Raw genomic sequence first — 21,032 nt, 5'->3', positions numbered from 1 at the left:
GCTGCAAGACTCAGCACTCATGGAATCAGCAGGGAATAAGGAGCCCAAAGCTTTCTGTTAAAGAACTGTGCCTAAGCAAGGGTAATATCTCTTTGGTCTTCAGGAGCGGAAAGAACTTTCCAATTGCCTCAAGAACTTGGTATTTACATGCACAGCTTGAAGACACTCTTAACACTTGGTTTGCCAGGCTTTCCACCAACGGGAGCGCTGGTTTAGTTAGTTCTCTGCCTGAACCCCCCAGCTGCTCCTGGCCCAGCATCATCTCCCCACAGCTGCTTGCAAGGCTGTGCAGGAACGCAGGGAACAAAGCTGACCAGGGTTAGAAAGGCTCACAGCACTTACAGCTAATAACCATCCATTGAAACATAGACTGTCTTCCAAAACTGTAGTACTTCCTATCTTTTCACACGTCTTACTTTGCTCTGTGCTTTGGTACTTCTGTAATAGTATACAGATTTTTTTCCTAACATAGCTTTTACCATTGAAACCCCAGAAGGAATAAAAGAAGGAAAAATATATTTTACCTAAATATCTTATTTACTACAAGAGACTGTCTTAGCAGTGAGTCATGGGAACACTCACAAGCTACTACTACAAGTAGCACATCCCACTGCACCTGTGTTTTTCATCCCGTCTCCTATCCTGTTACTGACCAGCTCCAACCTTACCTAGTTTGTAAGACCATATCCAAGGATATCAAAGGGTTGATAGATAATTCAAAGTAATCCTACCATTTCTAACAAAGTCAGATTTTCCTCCAAGCCTAAGAAGAGAACACTGATGAAACAGAAATGACCTTTCATTCTAAACCTTAAATCTTCAAATATATTTTTCTAAGAGCAAGAGGAAGATGTCTTCAAGTGTAACATGGTATCCAAGTACTCACTGTAGGAGGGTATGCCATAGGGCTGCCCGGGAGCAGGGTAGGCAGTGTACGCAGCAGCCTGTTGGATTCCCGCACTGTACTGAGTCTGTCCATATGTTGCCATTGTTGGGAAAGATGAGACTGTCACTATATGGGGATAATGTCTATTGAGAGCAAGAAAACAGAAGGCATAAGGCAATAGTTATTATACGTGATCTTCTAGAGTACATGTAAAATGTTTCTAGACATTTTGATAAAATACTAACAATATATTACAACAATGATGAATATTTTGGAGCTCAGAGTTTACTAGACTGGGGCCAAAGTTTGTTTCAGTATATGGCTCCTCATATAAACTATTAAGATAAAGCTACCTATATGCACTGAGACTTTTTCAACTCTGCAAAATGCATGCAAGTTAAAACAAACAAACAACTCTGTACTCTGATTGCCATGTTTCATGTTGAGTCTGCCAAACAACCAAGTGTCATGGGAAACTTCTGACATTTTAACATATTCCTCTATGGCCACCAACAAACAAAGCAACATTCAAAATGATAAGGTTTGGATTCCCAGGGATACAAATGTACAGTACACAGTACCTCAAACCTTCTTTCACTCCATATCTAACAAGATTAGGGGAACTGGTTACTTCACTGGGCCTGAGACGTGCAGAGAAACAGGTGGATAGGCTTAAGACAAATGTATTTTAAGGTGACAGAAGTCCTCAAAAAATGGCTGTTCAGCAAAACATCATTTTTAAAATCACAGCACTTGGCAGAAACACTCACTTTGTGGAGTACAGATGGAGAGGACAATGTGGAGCTGCTTTGCTGTTGCCTGGAAAAAAAATAAAATTAAAGGGTCTTAGATTTTCATCATGTTCTGTTCTACAGCCAAGATGATACCATCGTTTTTACAACTGGTAGTTTGAGAACAATATACAGTAATTAGGAGACATTGTTTTGGAGTGAATCTCCAAAGAGCTGAAGCAGATAAACTTATTCTCCACTTAACAAATAAATATATCTTTAGTTTCTCACTGAGGGTGCTACTGATTGACTGAGTTATCGTTTTCTTCTTCGCATGGGACTGGTACCAGTCATGAAGTTGGTCTTTGGTAGGATGAATCATGCTAAAGGCTACAAAAGTGTCTGCTACGATCACTGAAATTATTTAAGATCACTGCACTTTTTGTTCCCTTGCTTTTTTATTTTATTTTTTATACTCTCCTAGATCATGACTGACTTTCTTTAAAATGCTAGTTAAAACATGTAAAGCCAAAATAAATATAAAAACCACAACACTGTAAATCTCCTCATTCTTGAATTTTTCGAGAATTTTTATTTTTATCTGCTGGCTTTTTATCTGCTGGCTGCGTCAATCAACACACTAAACTAATTGCAAAGAATTTCTCCGGGGAGAAGAACATCAACCTTTATGTTCTCTGCTGACTACTGCACCACTGCCCTCCACATGAGGTGCTGGCATCTATCATCTAATTTCTTACATGGGATAGGAAATTCTGCCCCAACTCAGGCAGAAAAGAAGATCTCTGATGCAGGAGCACACGCTGGATGGAAAGGGAGACTCCTGCAGTGTCCCCCCTGCCTGCACATTGCCACTGCCAGACACAAAACATCCACAGTGCTGTCCCATGCATCGAGGTGGATGTACCCACAGTGCTACAGAAGCGTTATCCTCAGCACAAAGTTGTCCAAGACAGAATCACTTCATTTGTTCAGCAGTTTGTAAGTTGGTAAATTAAACATTTAAAGTATGTTTTATTTAATGAAATATGCAAATACACATAAGGTCTAAATACATGCAAGTAGTCCTTTGGGTTTGAGTAACTTGTTATGCCATAAACCTGCAGAGAATTTCCAAAAAGCTTTGACATGCTTGCATATGAAATATTCAGTCTTCCTGGTTTAACTCTTTTTAAATTGTTGTTTCCTCCACAAGCTTCTGTCACAATTTTTTACATGGCTTTGTCATTCTACATTGTAACATGAAAATTACATCAAAATAGTTTTAAAAAGAGAGACATTTAATCTGACAAAAAAAAAATGTAAATTGAAGTTAAATGCATTTTTATCTTTGCTCACTTATAGAACTGAACAAATAGAAAAATCCCAATGGAAGTACATAAGTTTTAACAAAATAATATTTATTACAAGATATTATTGTCTTTTTAGAATGTTAATTTGTGTAATGTTTCTATATGTAACAATAAAACTGAAAAAGAGATGCATTTTCTCAGAAATAATTATATTTCAATAAAAGATGAAAATACCTAGAACACACACTTTCTCCAAAAAAGAGGCCCTTTTTCCCACAAACTTGAAAGATCACTTAATTAAAAATAAACAAAATTAGAAAAAAATATATCTGTGTACTCCTTTTTCTTTCTCTGGGATAACTGCAGTGTTTAATAACCACTCTTAGGTTAGAATAGATCAGAAATGTTACTGCAGTGTTGAGTTAGTTTAGGAAAAAAGGTTCTGGTAACAAAGGCAATGATGACCACGGGGAACAGGTTTTGGAGTGAGCTGGGCATGACTGCATTGACACTGGTGCCTACTATTATTTCTAAGAGAAAAATCCAACTTGAGGACGTCTATCTGTGCTGCACATTGACCCCATCTGCCCACTAGCCCATGCACTGGACTCTAACATCTTTCCTAGTGCCATGCTGGATGCCTGCTTCACTCTCTTCTCTCTGGATATTAAGAAGAAAAGGAACAAACCCATCCCAGTGCATCTGCTGTGATAAAATAGACTTCTATCACCCACTCTTTGGTATCCCCTCTCTGAATGCTTTTCTGTGCCATGCCCATGCTATGGGCAGTAACAAAACCATAAAGACTCTATGCTCCGGTATTCCAGAAGCACCTGAGAAAAGTAAAACCCACCAGTATCTCTGCCCTAGTTCTCTAGGTCTACAATATGGCTAGCAGTAACCTATCTCCCTAGCAAGAGGCAGAGATGTTTTGTTTTTTAAAAAAATAAATAAAGCAGAATAAAACATAGTAAGGCAAAAGATAGTATTATATAAATGTATATAAACGTTTATACTATAGATACAGGAATACCAGGTATAGAAAAAGACTGCTTTTAAATCCAAAGCTGGGCTTACCTGACTCACCTTCATACTCACTGTGAAAAATTTGCTTTGACTTACCTGAAAGAAAACAGTTTAGAAAATTAGGGTTTTAGATTGTGAAAACAGAATCTGTATAATTTCTACCAATCTGAGGCTCATTACCAAAAAAAAAAAAAAAAAAAAAAAAAAGTGTTATATATAATGCTTTTTACATTTGAAAAACAGCAGAACAGGCAGTTTGAGCTTAAGCTCAATTTCTTTTCTATTTCAGAAATACAGTATCTTCAGATTTTTTAATTTTGAAAGCGATAAATACAGAGTAAATACATGTGCCAAGAATGCCAAACAGGGATCTACTGTGTGTGAATATTCAATATGCCACTGTCGGAAAAGGTAGGCTGAAGCTACTTGTTTCTATCCAAACGTGTACATCTACAGGCAAAATGTGTAATTGAAAATTATACTAATACAATTGCACATCATGATGAGCACCCATGAAAATAGCAAGCTAGGCATCTAAGTAGACATCTACGTAAATAAATATTGCAACTAGACTTGCTAAAATTAAAACTGTATGTGTAATACAGAGCATATACTTGTGTGCATTTATCACACTAAAAGCTCTGGCAGTCTGAGATTTGACAAAAACACAGGTATTTTCCTGTTTTCCAAATTAACAATAAGTATTTTCAATGAAAAGAACATAATCATGGTAGCACAGGGGATCATTCTGTAGAAAAAATACTGTATTATTTCTGTAAGAAACTTATCAACATGAGCTGTCACTCACAGATTGCTGATCTGTGGTACAAGTGTTCTGTTGGCTTTTATTTATATTGCATAATAACAAATAGTTCCTGCACCAAGGAGTTTACAAAATGATGTATTTAAAAATCATTTCTAGCTCTAATCTTTTCTGCAAACACATACGTTTAAAAGGATGTTTCCTTTAGATTCTTATCCCTTCGGCTGCTCTTGTAAATAGGCAGTCATGATGTTCGTGCTTTAATCACACAATTTCTAATGCCTTAGCAAACATGCAAGCAAAACACCTCCTTGGCTTCTAAGAGCCTATAAATGAAGGGTTAAACCTACTACTAAAACATAATAGTCAGGGCATTTTGCTAACTCTGCTCCAACAGGAAGGCTGACAGATCCTGACCGCAGCAAACAATAGCTGGGATTGTACTAGCAAGAACTAGTTCAGCTGCATCACTTGCCAATAATTTTTTTAGCAGATTTAACATTCTGTTTCCTTCACTGAACAGCATGATGGGGGGGAGGAGAAGGAGGAAGAGGAGGAGGAAGAGAAAAGAGAGATTTTCATCAGAGCCTCAGCCACTGAAAGAATTTGTCCTTGGTACCTGCCAAATGTGAAACTTCAGACCAGAGATCAGCAGGACAAACCGTTTGGAGATGATAGCAATGATCTCAGAGTGATGCAAAGTGGGGCACAGGGCTGCTTTGGCAACATGTTTTTTTGGCTGCACAATGTGTTGTTGGGCCTGGGAGCCCCTGCGCTCCACACCCCACCGACAGCAGCACAGCCACCAAAGCACAGGGCTCGTGTTCAAGCCACCTCTGGGGCTGGGGCTCCAGTAGGGTCTAGACCAAAAGTACCAGCTCTACACAAAACACATTTTATACCTGTGATTATGCCAGTGAACATACATGCGTGCATGTGTTTACACCTACAATAAAACGACTTCTATACATGTAAAACATTTCAATTCTGTCTGCATTCAAACCTTTTCTGAACTAAAGAATTCAGCCACAACTGGACTAGCTACAAATATTCTCAATTTAAAATCTCAATTGCTCGCTACACGGCAGAATTAATTATCACAAGTGGAGGCCATGCACGTGGCCAGCTCTCCTTTTATATATACATACACATTATGCTAAAGCTAACAAACAGTAAGCAAAAGAGGCAGCCTACCTTCTATGTCATCTGGAGCCGTGGCATAAATGTTAGAAAGGTTAAGCTTCAATCTGTCAGGGCACTCTCTATTTACAGTCAGGCTGGGTGATATCACTAGATCTAGCATTTCCTTATACCTGAAGGAAAACAAAGGAAAAATATAATTTATTCATTAATTATGCATGCTTACTAATGATTCAATTTTTTTCCCTAAGAGTATAAATATTAAAGCTGATTACCTAAACCCAGGCTTCATATAAATTCCACATAATAACATTCACTAAAGTTTTCATCAAAGGGAAATGCTGAATTGCAATGAACTACTTCTTCCCTTGGAGATTACACCCATCTGATTAATGCTTTCCCTTTCTTTCTGGATTTTGCCATCCAAAAATTAAATTTCCTTCTTTCTTACATGCTAGCAGAACAAAGATGCACACACCAGTGTCCAGTGAGGTTCTAGAACAGACTGCTCAGGGCTGAAAATGAATCTGCGGGCAGTTAGCAGCACTGTGTATTTTTACCAGATAAGAAGGCTGGTACCTGTGATAGGAGAGATTTAGGTGTCTGGGCTAATCCTTCTATCTACCGGACCTACCCTGGAAAACTGATCCCAGCTACAAAGTCTTGACCATTAGGTGGCAGTGACACCAGGACAGTCCCTTTCACATAAAAAACCTCACCTGATTTAACTGAAAATTTAAAGTGAACAACCTATGTCATATAGCACTTGAGATTCCAAATAAAAATGTAGTTATTTGCGGGCATGCATGGCTTACAAAATAATGAAAGCCTACAAACTATGCATCACAAAGAGTTCAAGAAAAAAGACTGAACAACTCATTCTTTCAGACCCCATACACGTGAACACACCTATTCATCTCAATAGCACAGCTTCAGATATATGTGCCTAACTCCACCTGTGCAGTTTTTTGGAAGGAGGCTCCAGAGAAACCTGCTTAGAACAGAGCTGCTTGCTTCCTTTGAAGTGTTGGATGTTTTTGATGGGTACCAAAATGTAGCAGTCAGATCTGCATACCTATGTTTGCAAGACTGGGTAAAGACATCTAGGTGAGTACAGTAAGGAAACGGTGTGTTATTTATCTGCATGATACATGATGGTGTTTACGCAGGTCCAGACTCCTAGGCACCTTTACTCCCACAAGGTTCTGCCCTTGTTTACTGCGCAGCCAGTGGCTGCAGTTGGAACTACGAAGAACCCACCAGCCAAAGAAAAGCTAAAGCTAAAGTTGCCAGTTTTCCTTCCATCCTTCCCTCCTTCCTTCTCCTCTAAAACGCACACAATGCCATGAAAACGTATCTGAAAAGGGCTCAAAGATGCTATGTTCTTCACTTTCCACAGCCATATCAAGCAGGTCCTCAAAAAGCACAAATGTGATCTTAGAATAGGCAAGAGCAAATGGGAAAGAGGGGATATGGTGGTGAGCAGATCCTGGCAACCTGCAGGGGCTCCCCGTTCTGGTAGCACTGAACATGCTGCCTGTATGGGCAGCTGGCACATCCCTGCTCTCAGGCAGGACCTAACTGGGCTACGAAGACAGCAACAGCAGCAACGCACCAGTAGCAATGCACAGCACTTACTGCACAGCACACCTAAACCATCATGAAATTGAAGACAACAGCAGAGAAATCCAAACTCTTGACACTGGATCTCTGCAGCAGTAATCTAGGCAGTTCTGTAAGAAGGGAGGACATTTGCTTTGATTTTTTTGTTTGTTTGTTTGTTTAAATACCAGTGTATGACTTTACCAGTTTTGACAATCAGAGAACTATGTACTTTTTATCTGAACTTCTCCAATCACTTTTATAAAGACTGCACGTTCCCATGAGGGAGGGTAAGTATTGTTATTAACAGGCACAGATCAGATGAAATATTTTACCTGTAACTGAACAGCAAAGATCAATGCTGAGTTCATTTTCAATTCCCCTACCTACCAGCTGGGAAGACACTCTGCACCCATCCTCTGGGAATTTGCAGAATTGCCAAAAAGGGGAACAAAGTGACATAAGCATGTACAAGTGCACAGCCCCAGCCCTCCTCCTTTCTCCAAACAGAATCTGGACTCGCCTTGTCTGCCTCCCTTAGAAATCCATGCAGGCATGAGCATTTTTGCCATCAGTGTAACATCAAGCCCAGAGGTTGGCAAAGGTTGCCTGATTACCTGCCATGAAGGAGACCTCAAGTCAGCAGTGAATGACCAGAAATGGTGGAAATGGGTAGAAATACAGTGTTCTGGATCCAGCACTTGTGATGCACACTCCCCAGCTGCCGTGCCATGTAGATTTGCTAAGAAAGCAATACTGGTGTAAAAATAAGCGTTGCTGCACTGCTGGCTCTTTGGTGCTAGAGCCCCTCAAAGTGCTCCACCTTCAGGCGTGTCCCTGCAAGAGCAGCACAACTCCTGTCGGACACAGACACCAAGGTAGAGCAGGGCAGAAATACAGACACAGGTGCACATGGGACACCAGCCGTGCCTGCAATCACCGCCCAAGCTACCAAACGCGTGAAAATGCAATGAGGCTTCAGATTTGTACAAGGATACTAAAACTGTCCCTCGCTTTAAAAAACTCTCCCTAAGCAATATAATTTACAACCAGAAAAAAAGTGTGCCCCCCCCCCCCCCCCCCCCCCAAACTGATCCTACACAAAACACAGCCCGTCAGCAACGTCACTCAGCCCTAGCAGCACCGTGGTAAGGTAAGCTCCAAAGCAGCACCTGCAGGCAGTGGCTGCACTGAAGCCCACGCAGCAGTTCCACAAGCAGCCTCAGAAGAGGGGTGGCAGGGGATGCCCCGAGCTGCAGGCTAGCAGGCAGCTAGGAATGCCTGCGGCCCTTCTGTACACTTTGCCTGAGCCTGAGGAAAAGGAGATTTTCCTGAAATGGCTTTTTTTTTTTTTTTTTGCCTGCACAGCAAGGGTGCAACAGAGGAAGGAGTCAGGAAGGATGTGGTGGGCCTTATTTCTCCTGGGGCAGGAACAAGGTCTCTCCTATGAGCCCCTGTGGTTCCTAAGGCTCCCCCCGAAAGCAGCAGGTGCACAGGGCTTCTTTTCCCAGGGGAATTACTTTATTCAAATCCATTGGCACCAAAATGAAATTTTGCTTGCACTGCTTGAAAAGCAGGGTTCAGATTCATAGCAGGCTTTCCTTTTCCCTGTAAACAATGTCTGATTTTTTTCCTGATTTCCTTAACGCTATCACCTGAATCTAGGCTAAGCACTGCCATTCCAGCTCCTGTCAGGCTGGGGATGTTGCATGTTGCTCCTCAGGTAACACATGCCCTTCAGCACAATCCCAAACCCCATCACTCATGACACTGCCCAGACTGTTGCCAAGCGAATGGGAGCAGATGTTTAAAGGGAAATGATCTTTTATAATGATTAATGCACTTTAATTACATCATTGTTCAGAGATTTCATTAGCTAATCTCTCATGCCTTTTTTCTTTGTTTTGCTCTGATCACTTTCATATTCAAAGTCACCCTTCCCTGTATTTGTTTTAAAACTTTTTTTTTTTCTTCCCCAGCTTCCATTTTTCTTTAGGGTGTGTATTAGTTGCAGGTACAAACAGGTAGTTTTCCAGAGAAAAGCCTGTCTGGCCGTGCACGTCATGTACACGTTTGCATTGTTAGCGGCTTTGCTTGCTTTGCATGCACCATTTACCAGTTTGTTCATATGAATTTGTTGCTCATGTACTTCTTCACGGGAGTTCCTGAAATTCCAGTTTTAATTGTGGCAATCTACAGAAAATCTTCTGTACAATAATGGGACGTGGATGGGATGCTAGCACAGTGAATGACATGCTGGAGTGCAACCGATGGAAATATCAGGACTTCATTTGCTTGCTTTTTAGAGCAAAAACGTTTTCTGGCTTAAGTAATATACAGTAAATCAGTAGTAAATTTGCTGAATATGAGCTTTTATTAAAACCAGTGATGGCAGCATCTAGCATGCTGGGCTGACAGACATCTGGAAGAGCTTTTGGCTTCTATAATTAAGAACCTTGTGTGAATTTGGTGCTCAGCTTTTCCATTAGAATCCCCTACTCAAAGAAACGTATTTAGCCCTTAAAGTTGGCCCACTTAATCTCTGCCAAGAACAGAGCCTTTTCTTTTCAGGAATGTTTAGGAAGAAAAAAGAATAAAAGCCTACTGCAGTCACTCTGGAGCTTGGAATGCCAAATTAAACATTTTAAAGTTTCAAATTTTTGGTCAAGGTGTTGGGGTAATTTACAAATCACATTTTCGTTTACAATGAAGTTCTGAAGGCAGTGATGCCAGACCCCAGCTCAAAATCCACCAACATGAGCTGAGGATCAGTACAGGGGGCAGTCCCTTGTCTCTCCAGCAATGTAGTAAAAGAAGGTGCAAGTGCAGTGCCCAAGCAGAGCCCAGCACAGACTGAGCCAGCAAGGCGCTCTGGATGCTGGCTGTGATGAGAACCAGATAGCAGCTTGATGGATGGTATTTTGAAAGGCTGAAACAGGAAACCACCATGGTGTTGTGGGCACATGCAACCACTCCACAGCTCTGCTTAGCACAGCTGAAAGGCCAGAAGGCACCAGCAAGAGATGAAGGAGATTCTTTCCAAAGCTTGGGCCTCTGCTGCTTGGGCATAATTTAAAGCATCTCTCAGGCTGCTCTAAATGGTTTTGCAACTCCCTCCTCACATCACACTAAAGACATCTCAGGACCATCAGCATTTCCATCTCTACTCTGGAGGCATCGGACTTTGTCATGGGAGTCTGCCTGGAGAGTTTTCAGTTGGAATGTGAACAAGGAGGAGCAGAGAATTTGCCCCATAACGGCAGCAGCCTGTATGAGGTTATGTGAGCCCTGGGAGGCCGTTGGTACACTTCAGAAAGGACATACCACCAATAGAATACAGCTTGGGGAAAAAGATGACCTGGTTGCGAGAACAAGCTCTGCGTCTCCAATCAGTGGAGGAACTAATGAGCTAGGAGCCCTGCAGAAGGAAGCAGGTAAGAAACAAAAGATGGGACTCCTGCCCGTAGGAAATACCTCGCAGATCCTACAATGAAAGAAATAAGATACTTTGAGGGAGTAAGAAATTGCAAAGAAAGTTTGTTCGAGAGGACACAGGCAGATCTAGAAATTATTCTCCCTGCAACAACCCCATGTAATGATCTTCTCAATTTTTACTGATAGCTGGCTCGAGGCCAAATACAAGCTGAAACCACTAGATCTTCCTAAACATATGCATATGCCAACACAGAGCCCTAGGCAGGGCTGGTACAAGCCAAGTCCTCTGTTTTAGCTTTGCTGGGAAGAGAAGGAGTAGAGACAGAGACTGCAGCCTAATTACAAGGGCTGCATTTTTGTCTTGCTTCCATGACTTTATCTGGTTTTCATTATTTGATTAACTGCTTTCACCTTTCTTCTCCTTCAAAAATGGTGCAGATTACTAAGTAGAAGGCTGGAACTTTACAACTCCAATGCTTCTCATCATAAAAAATAAGGCAGTCTGATTTCCTACTTGTTTTAGAAGTGAATTACTAAATGGTAACTGAAAAAAAAAGTGGAGAAGATTGATTTCTCACTCCCTCTCCTCCAAAGAAACAAAACAAAAAAGCTCCAATCCTAAATGTTTGTCTTTCCTTAATTCCTAGGAAATACCAGATTTGTTGTTGCTTTTTATTCCTTGGGTCAATTTTTCAAAAGCACCTGCTACGTCTCATTAATTTTCAGCAGGAATTAAGATTTACAGTTTGCACAATTATGCTCCCAATAATATCCGGGAGCCATGCTTTCCCAGTGCAGGGAAAACACTATTATCTTGCTGTCACCTTCCAGGTGGTAGAACAGCAGGGAATCTCCCATCCTGCAGATTTTGGCTACATCTCTCCATGCATTTCAAGCAGAAGAAAGTAATCTCCCTCCCTCTGTCAGTACATTCTTCCTCACATGGTTTGGACGCTCTCTCTCCATCGATAACATAATAGATGCTTTGTTCCTCCCACTTCAAGAACTGAAAAACGCTTCAGCAGGTGAAACCCACGATGCATAATGCCTCTCAGCTCACGCACAAGTTCAGCCGATAGATGTATGCAGGAAAGGCTGAAGGGGCATAAAGTTAAACCTGAGTTGGCAAAAATGCTCACGTACGAGACCGACAGTCCAGCCCCGATGACAAGATATCCTTTCAAGGTGACCTGCGGGGCAGCGTGCCTCAGGCTGTTTATGTTCCTGAGAGCTGCCTTTCGCTGACGTAATCGGACAATAAAAGCAGTAGTGCATGTCTGGATTTATCATCGCCCAGCCCATCGCAGACACAAAAAGTACAAGGACTCATAGTAGTACAGCTTGTAGGGCAGCATCTGGGGCTGGGGCACTTAGGAGCGTTATTCTCCAGCACAGAATATCTCAGGTTGAGGATTTAAAAAAAAAAGGAAGGGGAGAAAAGTTTTGTGATAGATAAGCCAGGGAAAAAAAAAAAAAGCCACATCAGACCAAAGTGAGAAATGAAATGGGATGGTAGAGAGGCTGCTCCAGAAATCAGGCACACAGTTAACCCTTCCTGCCACCACTGGTCAGAGAGTCAAAGAAAATACCTAGGTAAGACAAAAAAGGAGCTGGGGGTGGTGTCAGGTCCACAGTAAGGCAAAGGTTCATTTTGAAGGAAGCAGGATGTCATTTGCTTTCTGAAAGCCTGGCAGAAGGGGGGGGCGGCCCCCCCCAGCACCGCAGCGACTTCACGCCCTCTGCTCACTGCCCTCGGGCACATATTGACATATTGTCACCCTCTTTTCAAGTCTTATGGGGCCTTGGTAAAAATAGCCCTTTTTGGTTAGTCCACCACTGGCCACATGGTTACTTCAACAAAAGGTACAGCTCTAATGAACTGAAATAGATGCACGTGTACTGCTTCAGTTTAAACAAATAAACAAAAACCAACCCAAAACTTGAAACAGGAGCCCAAGTACCCAAGACCTTGATCGCTAGTTTGTTAATTCAGGAACAAAATGGGGAAAAAAAATCACAATGAGAAACAGCCCTCCCTTTTCCATAATAATTCTGTGTACATCCAAAACTACTTCACTGACAAAAGAAAAAAAACTGATTTGGATTTAAATTAAATTTTCTAAATTACTTTTTAAAATGTGTTAACTCTAAACAATTTATAGAAAAGTAACTGAGAAAAGAGACCACAAACCAGACCATTTCTGACAAATTCTGAAATCACTGTTTAAAAATACCCAAATTACTCCAACGGCACTAAAATATATCCCCCTTTTTTAAAAAAATGAGACAAGTCTTTTTGATCTAAATTTTACTTCAGTGGAAGTTTTCTGTCTTGCTCTCACAGACTAGACACCAAAAAAAAAAGAAGAAAAATCCTGTCTCAAGAATGTTTGGAGCCGACTTCACCTCTCTCTCTCGCTCTCTCTTTTTTTTTTTTTTTTCCCTTTGCTTTTGCTTAAGCTTGCCTTAGGATTGTTGAGTGCTTGGGACTGGCAAAAATAGTTGCATGCCTCATTTCCCTGGAAGCCCTGCATTTCCAGAAATGTTGGCTTGCTTCACCAGGCTTCATCACCTGCTATTCTAGACTGATTTTCAAATACTTTTTTTTTTTTGTAATTATTATTTTATTTAGAAATGCTGTTTCTTGTGTAAGATGTGCTGATTTAAAGAAAGCAGGCTGTTTTCAAATAAATAAATGTTCTTGCTACTCCTGCTCCTTCCCCAGCCCTCACGTTGCAGCCACAGAGCGGTGCCGCGAGGGGAGTAGGCAGGCTGTGGTCCCCTGCGCTTCCTGCAATTAACCCGGGAAGAGATTGAAGGAAGACAGAGCAGGGAAGCATCAGCGTCTTTGGGTTGAGCAGTCCGAGGTAAATGTGGGAATAAGCACTGGAAGGGGTTTGAGTGCAAATACAACCAAACACGGCTAGCTATCTTCCCCGCTGGTTGTTATGAGGGCGCAGTCTGGCAGGGAGTTCGAAGTTTCTAAGTGACGGGGTTTGTGCCACAAGCTCTCAATTTGGCAACCTAACCAGGAAATACATTAGATAATTGCTTTGAATCATTGTTTTGTTTTTTAATTTCAACACCAATATTTCACTCAAAATAAATCAAAATGAGAAACTCTGATTTTTCAGACCGCCCTTCTTGCCTGTTGAACCCGTTTGCTAAATGGAGCAACGTTTGCAAAAGACCTTCCTATTTGCCAAAAAATAAATATAATTGCTCAGCTCTCTTCCTGTGAACAATCACGTACCAAACAGAACAGACTAAACTGGTAAAGAAACACTACAAGCTTATAATCTGCATTCATTTGAAAACTAAACTTGCTTGTATGTGCATGTATGTACATATAATCTCTCTCGGTTTCAACACTTCTCTTTGACGTTCACAAGCTTTTTAACTCCATTAAAGAACACGTCTTCCTACTCAGACTATGGCTGCAGAAATCCACTTAGCAGCTCCAGCTGCAGAATCAACACCCGTAACACAAAATGACCGCCTCCAGAGACCCACCGGGCTTCTCAGGAGCTGGACCCTGCAGTAGGCAGCTTGTGATTTGTTACTGCTTCAGCAACTCTTTTCACTGAAGAACTATGCTTTTTATCACTTCTCTTCAGAATCACAAATGCTAAAAATGTGCTTAATATTAAATCACAAAAATATGATTTAGAGGAAAACAATGAGATTGGGAATGAGGAAGTAACAGCTGATAACTTAGATATATATTCAGGGAAAAATCCTCTGGGTTCTATTACAGAAGTGTGCAAGAATGTTTTCTGTCTTGAAGCCCTCTTGTTACTTTTATCCCTAATACTAGTTACTTACCCCTTTCCCACATGGGACACGCCGGGTGCACTCACCTAGATTCTGGTGGCCAAGCCACAGCACAGCCTGAGAGAACCTGCGCTAGGATAGAATTTGTGTAAACGTACACATTATGCACGGCAGGATGAGACAAAAATGCTATCACGAGTCGTGGAGGGCTCAGGAGGGAAAGCACTGTGCCAACAGCACACCAAAGCCATCACCAGACAGGTGTGAAATGGCACGAGTGAGTTCTGCAGCAGGGGATCAGCAGATCAGCTCCTGGGCTGAGCGTCAGGAAACCTGGTCCTTCTCCCCACTCTGCCCCTGGTAACTCAGCTGAACCCGAGGCGAATCCTTTGTGTCTACTGCGCTTTCTGACCTCTGCGTGCTTTCCTCCTCTGCACAGCAATAACAAAAAATACATACATAAAGTTTTCCTCCCTAGGGCTGCAGTTTATCCCAAAGTAAAAGAAAGCAGCTTCTACTGAGTTCTTCCAGTGAACAATGCTCAATATTTTGTTCCCTCTAACAGGACCACATCAGACTCAGCACTGCTGCCAACACTACATCTACAGTAAGAGATTTTAGAAAAACATGCTTGGGTCTTGAGCATGTTAGCATCCATGCTGTCCACAGGCAAGATACGGCTAAAAATTGCCCCATAAAACATCATTTTATGCATGGATGCAAGGAGAGGCCTGTGCTAGCCCTCGCATTAGCAAAACATACATCAACCCAAAGTCTGCACTGGCCTTGGTATCTTCACCTCTCACATTTAGCTTTGTGCTGCACTGTGTAAATAATCCAGGGAAATCAAGACGGACTCAATAATCCAGTCTCTCTTAAACAGCCCTGACCAAACCCGGCATGGTGAAGGACACCCAGGGCAGCCTCAGCTGCCTCACACACCGGAGCCCTGCATGCTGCTGGGCTGAGAGCTGCCCCTGCAAACGGCAGCGAGGTGAGGCACAAAGCTGCTCACCGCCACACCGCTGGCTCTGACACCAGCTACGGAGAGACCTGTCAAGGAGGCAACCGAGAACTGAGCTTTCAGTTTTGCTCCTAGGCTCTGTCACTAACAGATTGGACAAGTTTCTCAGGACTATATTAGGGCCTCTGTGAAACTGGGAAACACAGCATAAACTGCCAATTAAGCTCTTTTTAGGGGCTGGAAAGTGCTCGGATATCTACAAGTGAAATTCGTTACACTGCTACAGTACCAATATCCGTGGTGATGAATAATGACTGTCCATGACGCAAGACAGCCAAGACGGAGGTGAGGCACGAGAGCTGTCCTTCAGGACATGTTCTCTCACTCATTTTTGGTCTAAAAGCTCTCCATTCCCAGACTATGAGAATTTCTTCACCCTTTTGATTTACTCTTTAAACCTGTCAGAGTCCTGCGGCGACTCCAACAACCCAGTGAGAAAGGTAAGGCTGCCCCTTTATAACAGCCTTGTGTCAGCACCTCCGTTCTCAGCCTGTAAAGGACTGACATTCAGGGAATAATAATTCAAAAAGAGCTATGGGAAAAGAACTATGAAATGCAAGTTAGTAAAAGGACTTTGGATATGAGGGAAAAGTCTAGCATAACAGCACAGGTGAGGCCGGAGTGAGAATGACGTACCTTCTCCTTGATTAAATCCCCTAGGTCAAACTTGCTCCAGAAGTGGAGACCAGAGAAGACAACGAAAAGGAAGGTCTGTTTTATGTGTGAAATGCTGAAAGCATCTTTTTTTTTTTCATTTGGGATTCTCTTCTTCCCCCCAGTAATGGAAGGGAACACTATCTTGTCTGCCTGCAGCTCATTCTCAAGGTTGCAGAAGCAAAATATGCCTCAGTATACTAAAGATTCATGATACTATTTATAAAGTACCTTGATGAGGGAAAACACAAATGCTGGCCTCATTATCCAAAATGTAATTGGTATCTTACATATCAAAAGGAAATGCAACAGAGTTTGTGGACTCCCTAAAATTGAAGACACTTTCTTAATAAACTGGAGATATAATATAATTGAACTATATGTTTGAAAACCCTGTACTGTTTTGTCTTGGTCTCAAAGTCTGGAATCTAAGCAGCCTCCCTCGGCTCCTCATACTTAAAAATAAACTATAAATATCTTTGTGGTAGCCCATTACTACACACAAGGAAGAACAAAAACTAACCCCCTCACATACCCTCATTTGGCTTTTCTAGCTGTATCGTTGATAGATTTCTGGTATAGGGTTTTCATGGCAAGGGAGGGAGATTTTTTTTTTTTTTTTTTTTTTTTTTTCCATTTTAGGGTTTCCTTGCTGTGGCCTTCACTGAAGAATCACTAAATCAGAGCCTGCGATTCCTGAGTAATTGTTGATTGAACACATTTGTGGTGGCGGTGGGATGCAAGCCCTGTTAACTGGTCCAAGGGCAGTTTGCAATGGATTCCCATGCCACGTCTATGGAGCAGACTTCTCTCATTTTAGGAGCTACTGTGCAACAGTAGTGAACAAAGTAGTGCAGTCCAATTGTTGTACGAGAAATAACTAATGAAAAGCGATACTGGACCAAAAACTGCACTTTGATTTGTCACTCATGCTCATTAATAGTGTGAAAACAGCTAAGCAGGAGAAATTTTCTTGGCGCAAATGTTCATATGGTATTTCCCTTCATATTCATTCCATTAATATCCTGGTTCTGTGGGCATTTGAGAGTCAGACTAAAACGACATTGAAATAAGAAATGGGACAGTTTTGATTCACTTCATGGCTTCAGGTGGGCTGAGGTCTGATCACACAAGAGTTTTGGTGTGACAATATGTTGAATCTTTTTCTTGAAGCTCAGGCAAACGCTAACATGGGCCCAAAATCAGAAAGTTGTTAGCATCAGATTTATTTTCTAGATAGAGGGATTTTTACAGGGATGACCAGATGATATTATCCAACAAGGAAGAGTTTTGGAGAGCCTTTGCAGCGATCCTGCCATCCAGTCACTGATACACCACAGGGCAGCATGGACATGAAAACATCAAATGACAAATGCATCGACCCCATGCCATTCACACAAACATCCTCGTTTTACTTTGCAAAGTCTGACCTGAGAAAGAAAAGCACTTCCTGAAAGTGCCCTTCTGTGATATTAGGCAGGCTTCAAATGGCTTGCCATAGTACAGAGGAACACTGACATTTGAACTGCAGGAGTCTGGGTTTCCGCCTTCTTTTTGCCCCCTGTGAAAACTGTATTTGAATAACTGGAATTTTTAGAATCCCTATTCCTCCTTTCAGGGTGATGTAATGCAACAGTTGCAAAAGCCTAACAATGTAGAACTGCTGCTGCGAGAGCCAAGTCTGGCACCAGGAGAGATTAGAGTTGGCACCAAACACCATGATCTTTAAATCTGGCAGACACACTGAAAAGTTTTGCCACTGCTGCCATAAACAGCTTACAGAGCAGTAAATGGAAAAATGATGAGAAAGGCCTCGGTTTTGTTGCTGGAACAAAGATGCCAATTAGCTAACCACTTAATCTAGCAACTCCTAAATGGTTTTACAGTGGCATGTCAAAACTAAGGGCAGTAGCAGGGACCCAAGGTAACAGCAGTGCCTTTCATATGTCCATCACACCAAAGTGAGCCCAAAAAACCCACCAGCTACCTATCAGCCAGGAGAACCTCTGTGCACAACCACAAGTTACACCAGATCACTCACACAAAAATACTTTTTCCACACAGGAACACGTCTGTCTCAAAACATTTCTCTTCCCAGTACTTTTCACTTATGCTTTCGAGAGAGGGAATTTGCTTCCAGTCAGTGATCCCAGAGCAGTGCTCTGGAAATAGATGTGTATGAGGATTTCCCTTTTAAATGCAGACATAATGGAGAAGAGAAAGGCAAGTTTTCTTCTCCACTGTCTCTCTCTCTCTCTCCTGACTTGAACTGAAGGAGCATGGGCTGATTTTGTCTGCTCTACACGAGGCTCTGATAATTTGTGATGTGGACATGTGTCTGCCTGCAACTGGACAGGCGACACCATCTTCTTTCACACAATTAGGCAGCCACATAACAGCAGCATTTTTCAATTGCTATTATATTTTATCAAAAAATAATAATAATAATAATAAAAGAACACAAACAAATCATTTTCTTCAGTGGGAAATCCCCATATTGCACTCCAAATTCTAAAACTCTACAAGCACCCAACTCTCAAACAAGGGACCACTTTCACTAGGCAGACAAACTGCACTTACGTCAGAAATGTGTGTGGTGTCTTAAGAGTTTTTTGTCAATCTGGTTAGTACTAAAACTTAAAAGAACGCTAAAAGCAGACAGCAGATTTCAAGCTACTTATCTGAACCTCAGTAGTAACCATGCAATTTTCATAAGTAATACTTACAAGCACTCCTAGTGGGATACCCAACGTGCTGTTTGCATGGGGAGGCATATAAAAGCTACAGCCTCCTGTCCCAACTTAACTTGCACACACATGAAAGGAAAGACTTGGTTTAAAGGTAAAAACTTCACTTTTTCTTTCCCCCCCCTCAAAAAACAAACACTGAGAAAAAGAAGATCTAATTACCATGACCCAACTTTTTCCCGGTGGCTTCAAATTCTCCAAACAAAACTGACAAATCTGAAAACCGAGACAACTTTCAATGACCGCAAACCATGTTGGTTTTTACCAGATGTTTACAGCTGCAGTGACAAACCTAGCACCGTGAAGCCTTTTTGCTTCACCAAAGAGCAGTTTCCTCCTATCATGTTATACACCACTCACCCTTGGGATCACCAGTCCAGCAGCTCATCACCACCTCCGAGCCTGGCTCTCAACAGCAACTACTCGAGCACAATGCCAAACCCGGGGACTGCCATAAACACAAGAGTGCCAGGATTTGGGGCAGCAACAGAGATTATAGCTTCATTTACAGGACTGCAAGGCAGCTCTGGAAAACCTCCTGCAAGCAGGGAAATTGGCAGCTACCTCGAGTTCATTCAAATAATCTAAGAAAACTTTATCATCTCCACAGATTAGGAAATCCAGCTGCAAGCAAAAGCCAGCTTCAGCCTCTTGGATATTTGAGAAGCAGCTTACATATGACATTAAGAAGGTGACTGCCGTAGGCCTAAAACTCAGATTTGATCTGCAATATCCTTAGCTTAAAGGCAAAACTCTCCCACGTGCATGGGACTTCAAAGGCCCTCCCCTTCGACAGCCCAGAAGAGGAACCCGACAGCCCAGTTCAACAGCTGATGCCTTTCCTGACACCGTATTAACTTCAGCTCATCGCCTTTGGCGCAGTTTCTCTCCGACACTTTGATGGAGTAACTTCTACAACAGACAAAAGAATCAAAATCATATCTTCCCTTTGGCTATGACAGGATGGCACAGATACAACCAATTCACAATAAGCAACATGCAAAGATGCTCTCACTGACCCCCACTGTTTGCCATGGCTACTGCAATGTGAGCTACCAAAAATCAACAACTGGGCACAATATCTGAACACGATGCTTAGCTTCCGAAGGAAATACAGTTGCTCATCTCTTTTGCTTCCTTCCAGAATAGTAGTCCAGATAACTAGAGAAACACAAGAAAAAAAGGAAAGTGTGCCTCCTTAAAAAAAATAATAGCAGAAACAAACAAAAACCCAACTAACTACTGCATGGAACAAAACAAAAAATGGAGTAAAGGGGTTTCAGCTCACATAAATTACAGACTGACAGTACAACATGAATTCCCCTGAACAATTAAACAGCCATCTTAAAATGCTAACACCAAACCCCTGTAATTACGTAAAAATTTACTTTTTTCTCAAGTGGTATTCTTAGAAATGGCAATTTTGAAGCCACACGCCCATGGTAAGGGCTCTCATTAGGTAGACATGTATTCAGTTCCACGTCAGCCACAGGTTTCCTGTTACCAGAGCATCTTACAGAGACAATTCATATTTAATCTGCCTGCCTCTATTTACCTCTGTAAAGCAAGGTTTCCTGCATTTTTTCACTTCTGAGTAAGCTGAGCTCAAAACCATGCAGATAATAGGCTGCAGTTGGGTAAATCAGCACAACGATCACGGGAGAAAGCTATACAAATGCCAAACCCTAAACCTACTAAAAATACCATGAAAATAGTGTATTTTTGACTTTCCTTACTACTTTCTCCCCTCTTTTACCAATGGTGAGAGCAGATACTGCCTGCAGTTGCCAGTGCAGACCAGAAGCCTGTCTCACATTCCTATCTTCTCCTAGACCACATAACCCCAACTTCCTATGCCCAACTTCTGCACGGCTAAATTCTCCTTTTAATTCATGATTGGCTGCATAACTCTTCCCTCCCAGTCATCATACTCCAGTTGG

The 21,032-nt window shown here is 41.8% G+C and overlaps 1 protein-coding gene across 4 annotated transcripts in view; it reads right to left on the bottom strand.

The window, feature by feature from the left end:
- EYA2 (EYA transcriptional coactivator and phosphatase 2) overlaps nucleotides 1–6,029 on the bottom strand; it is a 57,699-nt gene extending 51,670 nt beyond the window's left edge. For 3 of the 4 annotated variants that reach the window (XM_035344205.1, XM_035344203.1, XM_035344206.1), the window contains exons 1-4: nucleotides 5,911–6,029; nucleotides 4,005–4,049; nucleotides 1,657–1,705; nucleotides 887–1,029 (exon numbers count right to left, since the gene is read on the bottom strand). In XM_035344205.1, the coding sequence (XP_035200096.1) occupies nucleotides 887–1,029; nucleotides 1,657–1,705; nucleotides 4,005–4,049; nucleotides 5,911–6,019 (346 nt within the window). In that variant the 5' untranslated portion in view covers nucleotides 6,020–6,029. The remainder of the gene's footprint in view (nucleotides 1–886; nucleotides 1,030–1,656; nucleotides 1,706–4,004; nucleotides 4,050–5,910) is intronic. The other variant, XM_035344204.1, reaches the window with a different exon arrangement.
- Nucleotides 6,030–21,032: the final 15,003 nt, after the last annotated feature.

Source organism: Oxyura jamaicensis, chromosome 20 (assembly GCF_011077185.1).
Source record: "Oxyura jamaicensis isolate SHBP4307 breed ruddy duck chromosome 20, BPBGC_Ojam_1.0, whole genome shotgun sequence".
Classification (NCBI taxonomy): Eukaryota; Metazoa; Chordata; class Aves; order Anseriformes; family Anatidae; genus Oxyura; species Oxyura jamaicensis.
Note: the sequence above shows the minus strand (reverse complement) of the source record. Positions and strands in the feature narration are given on the sequence as shown.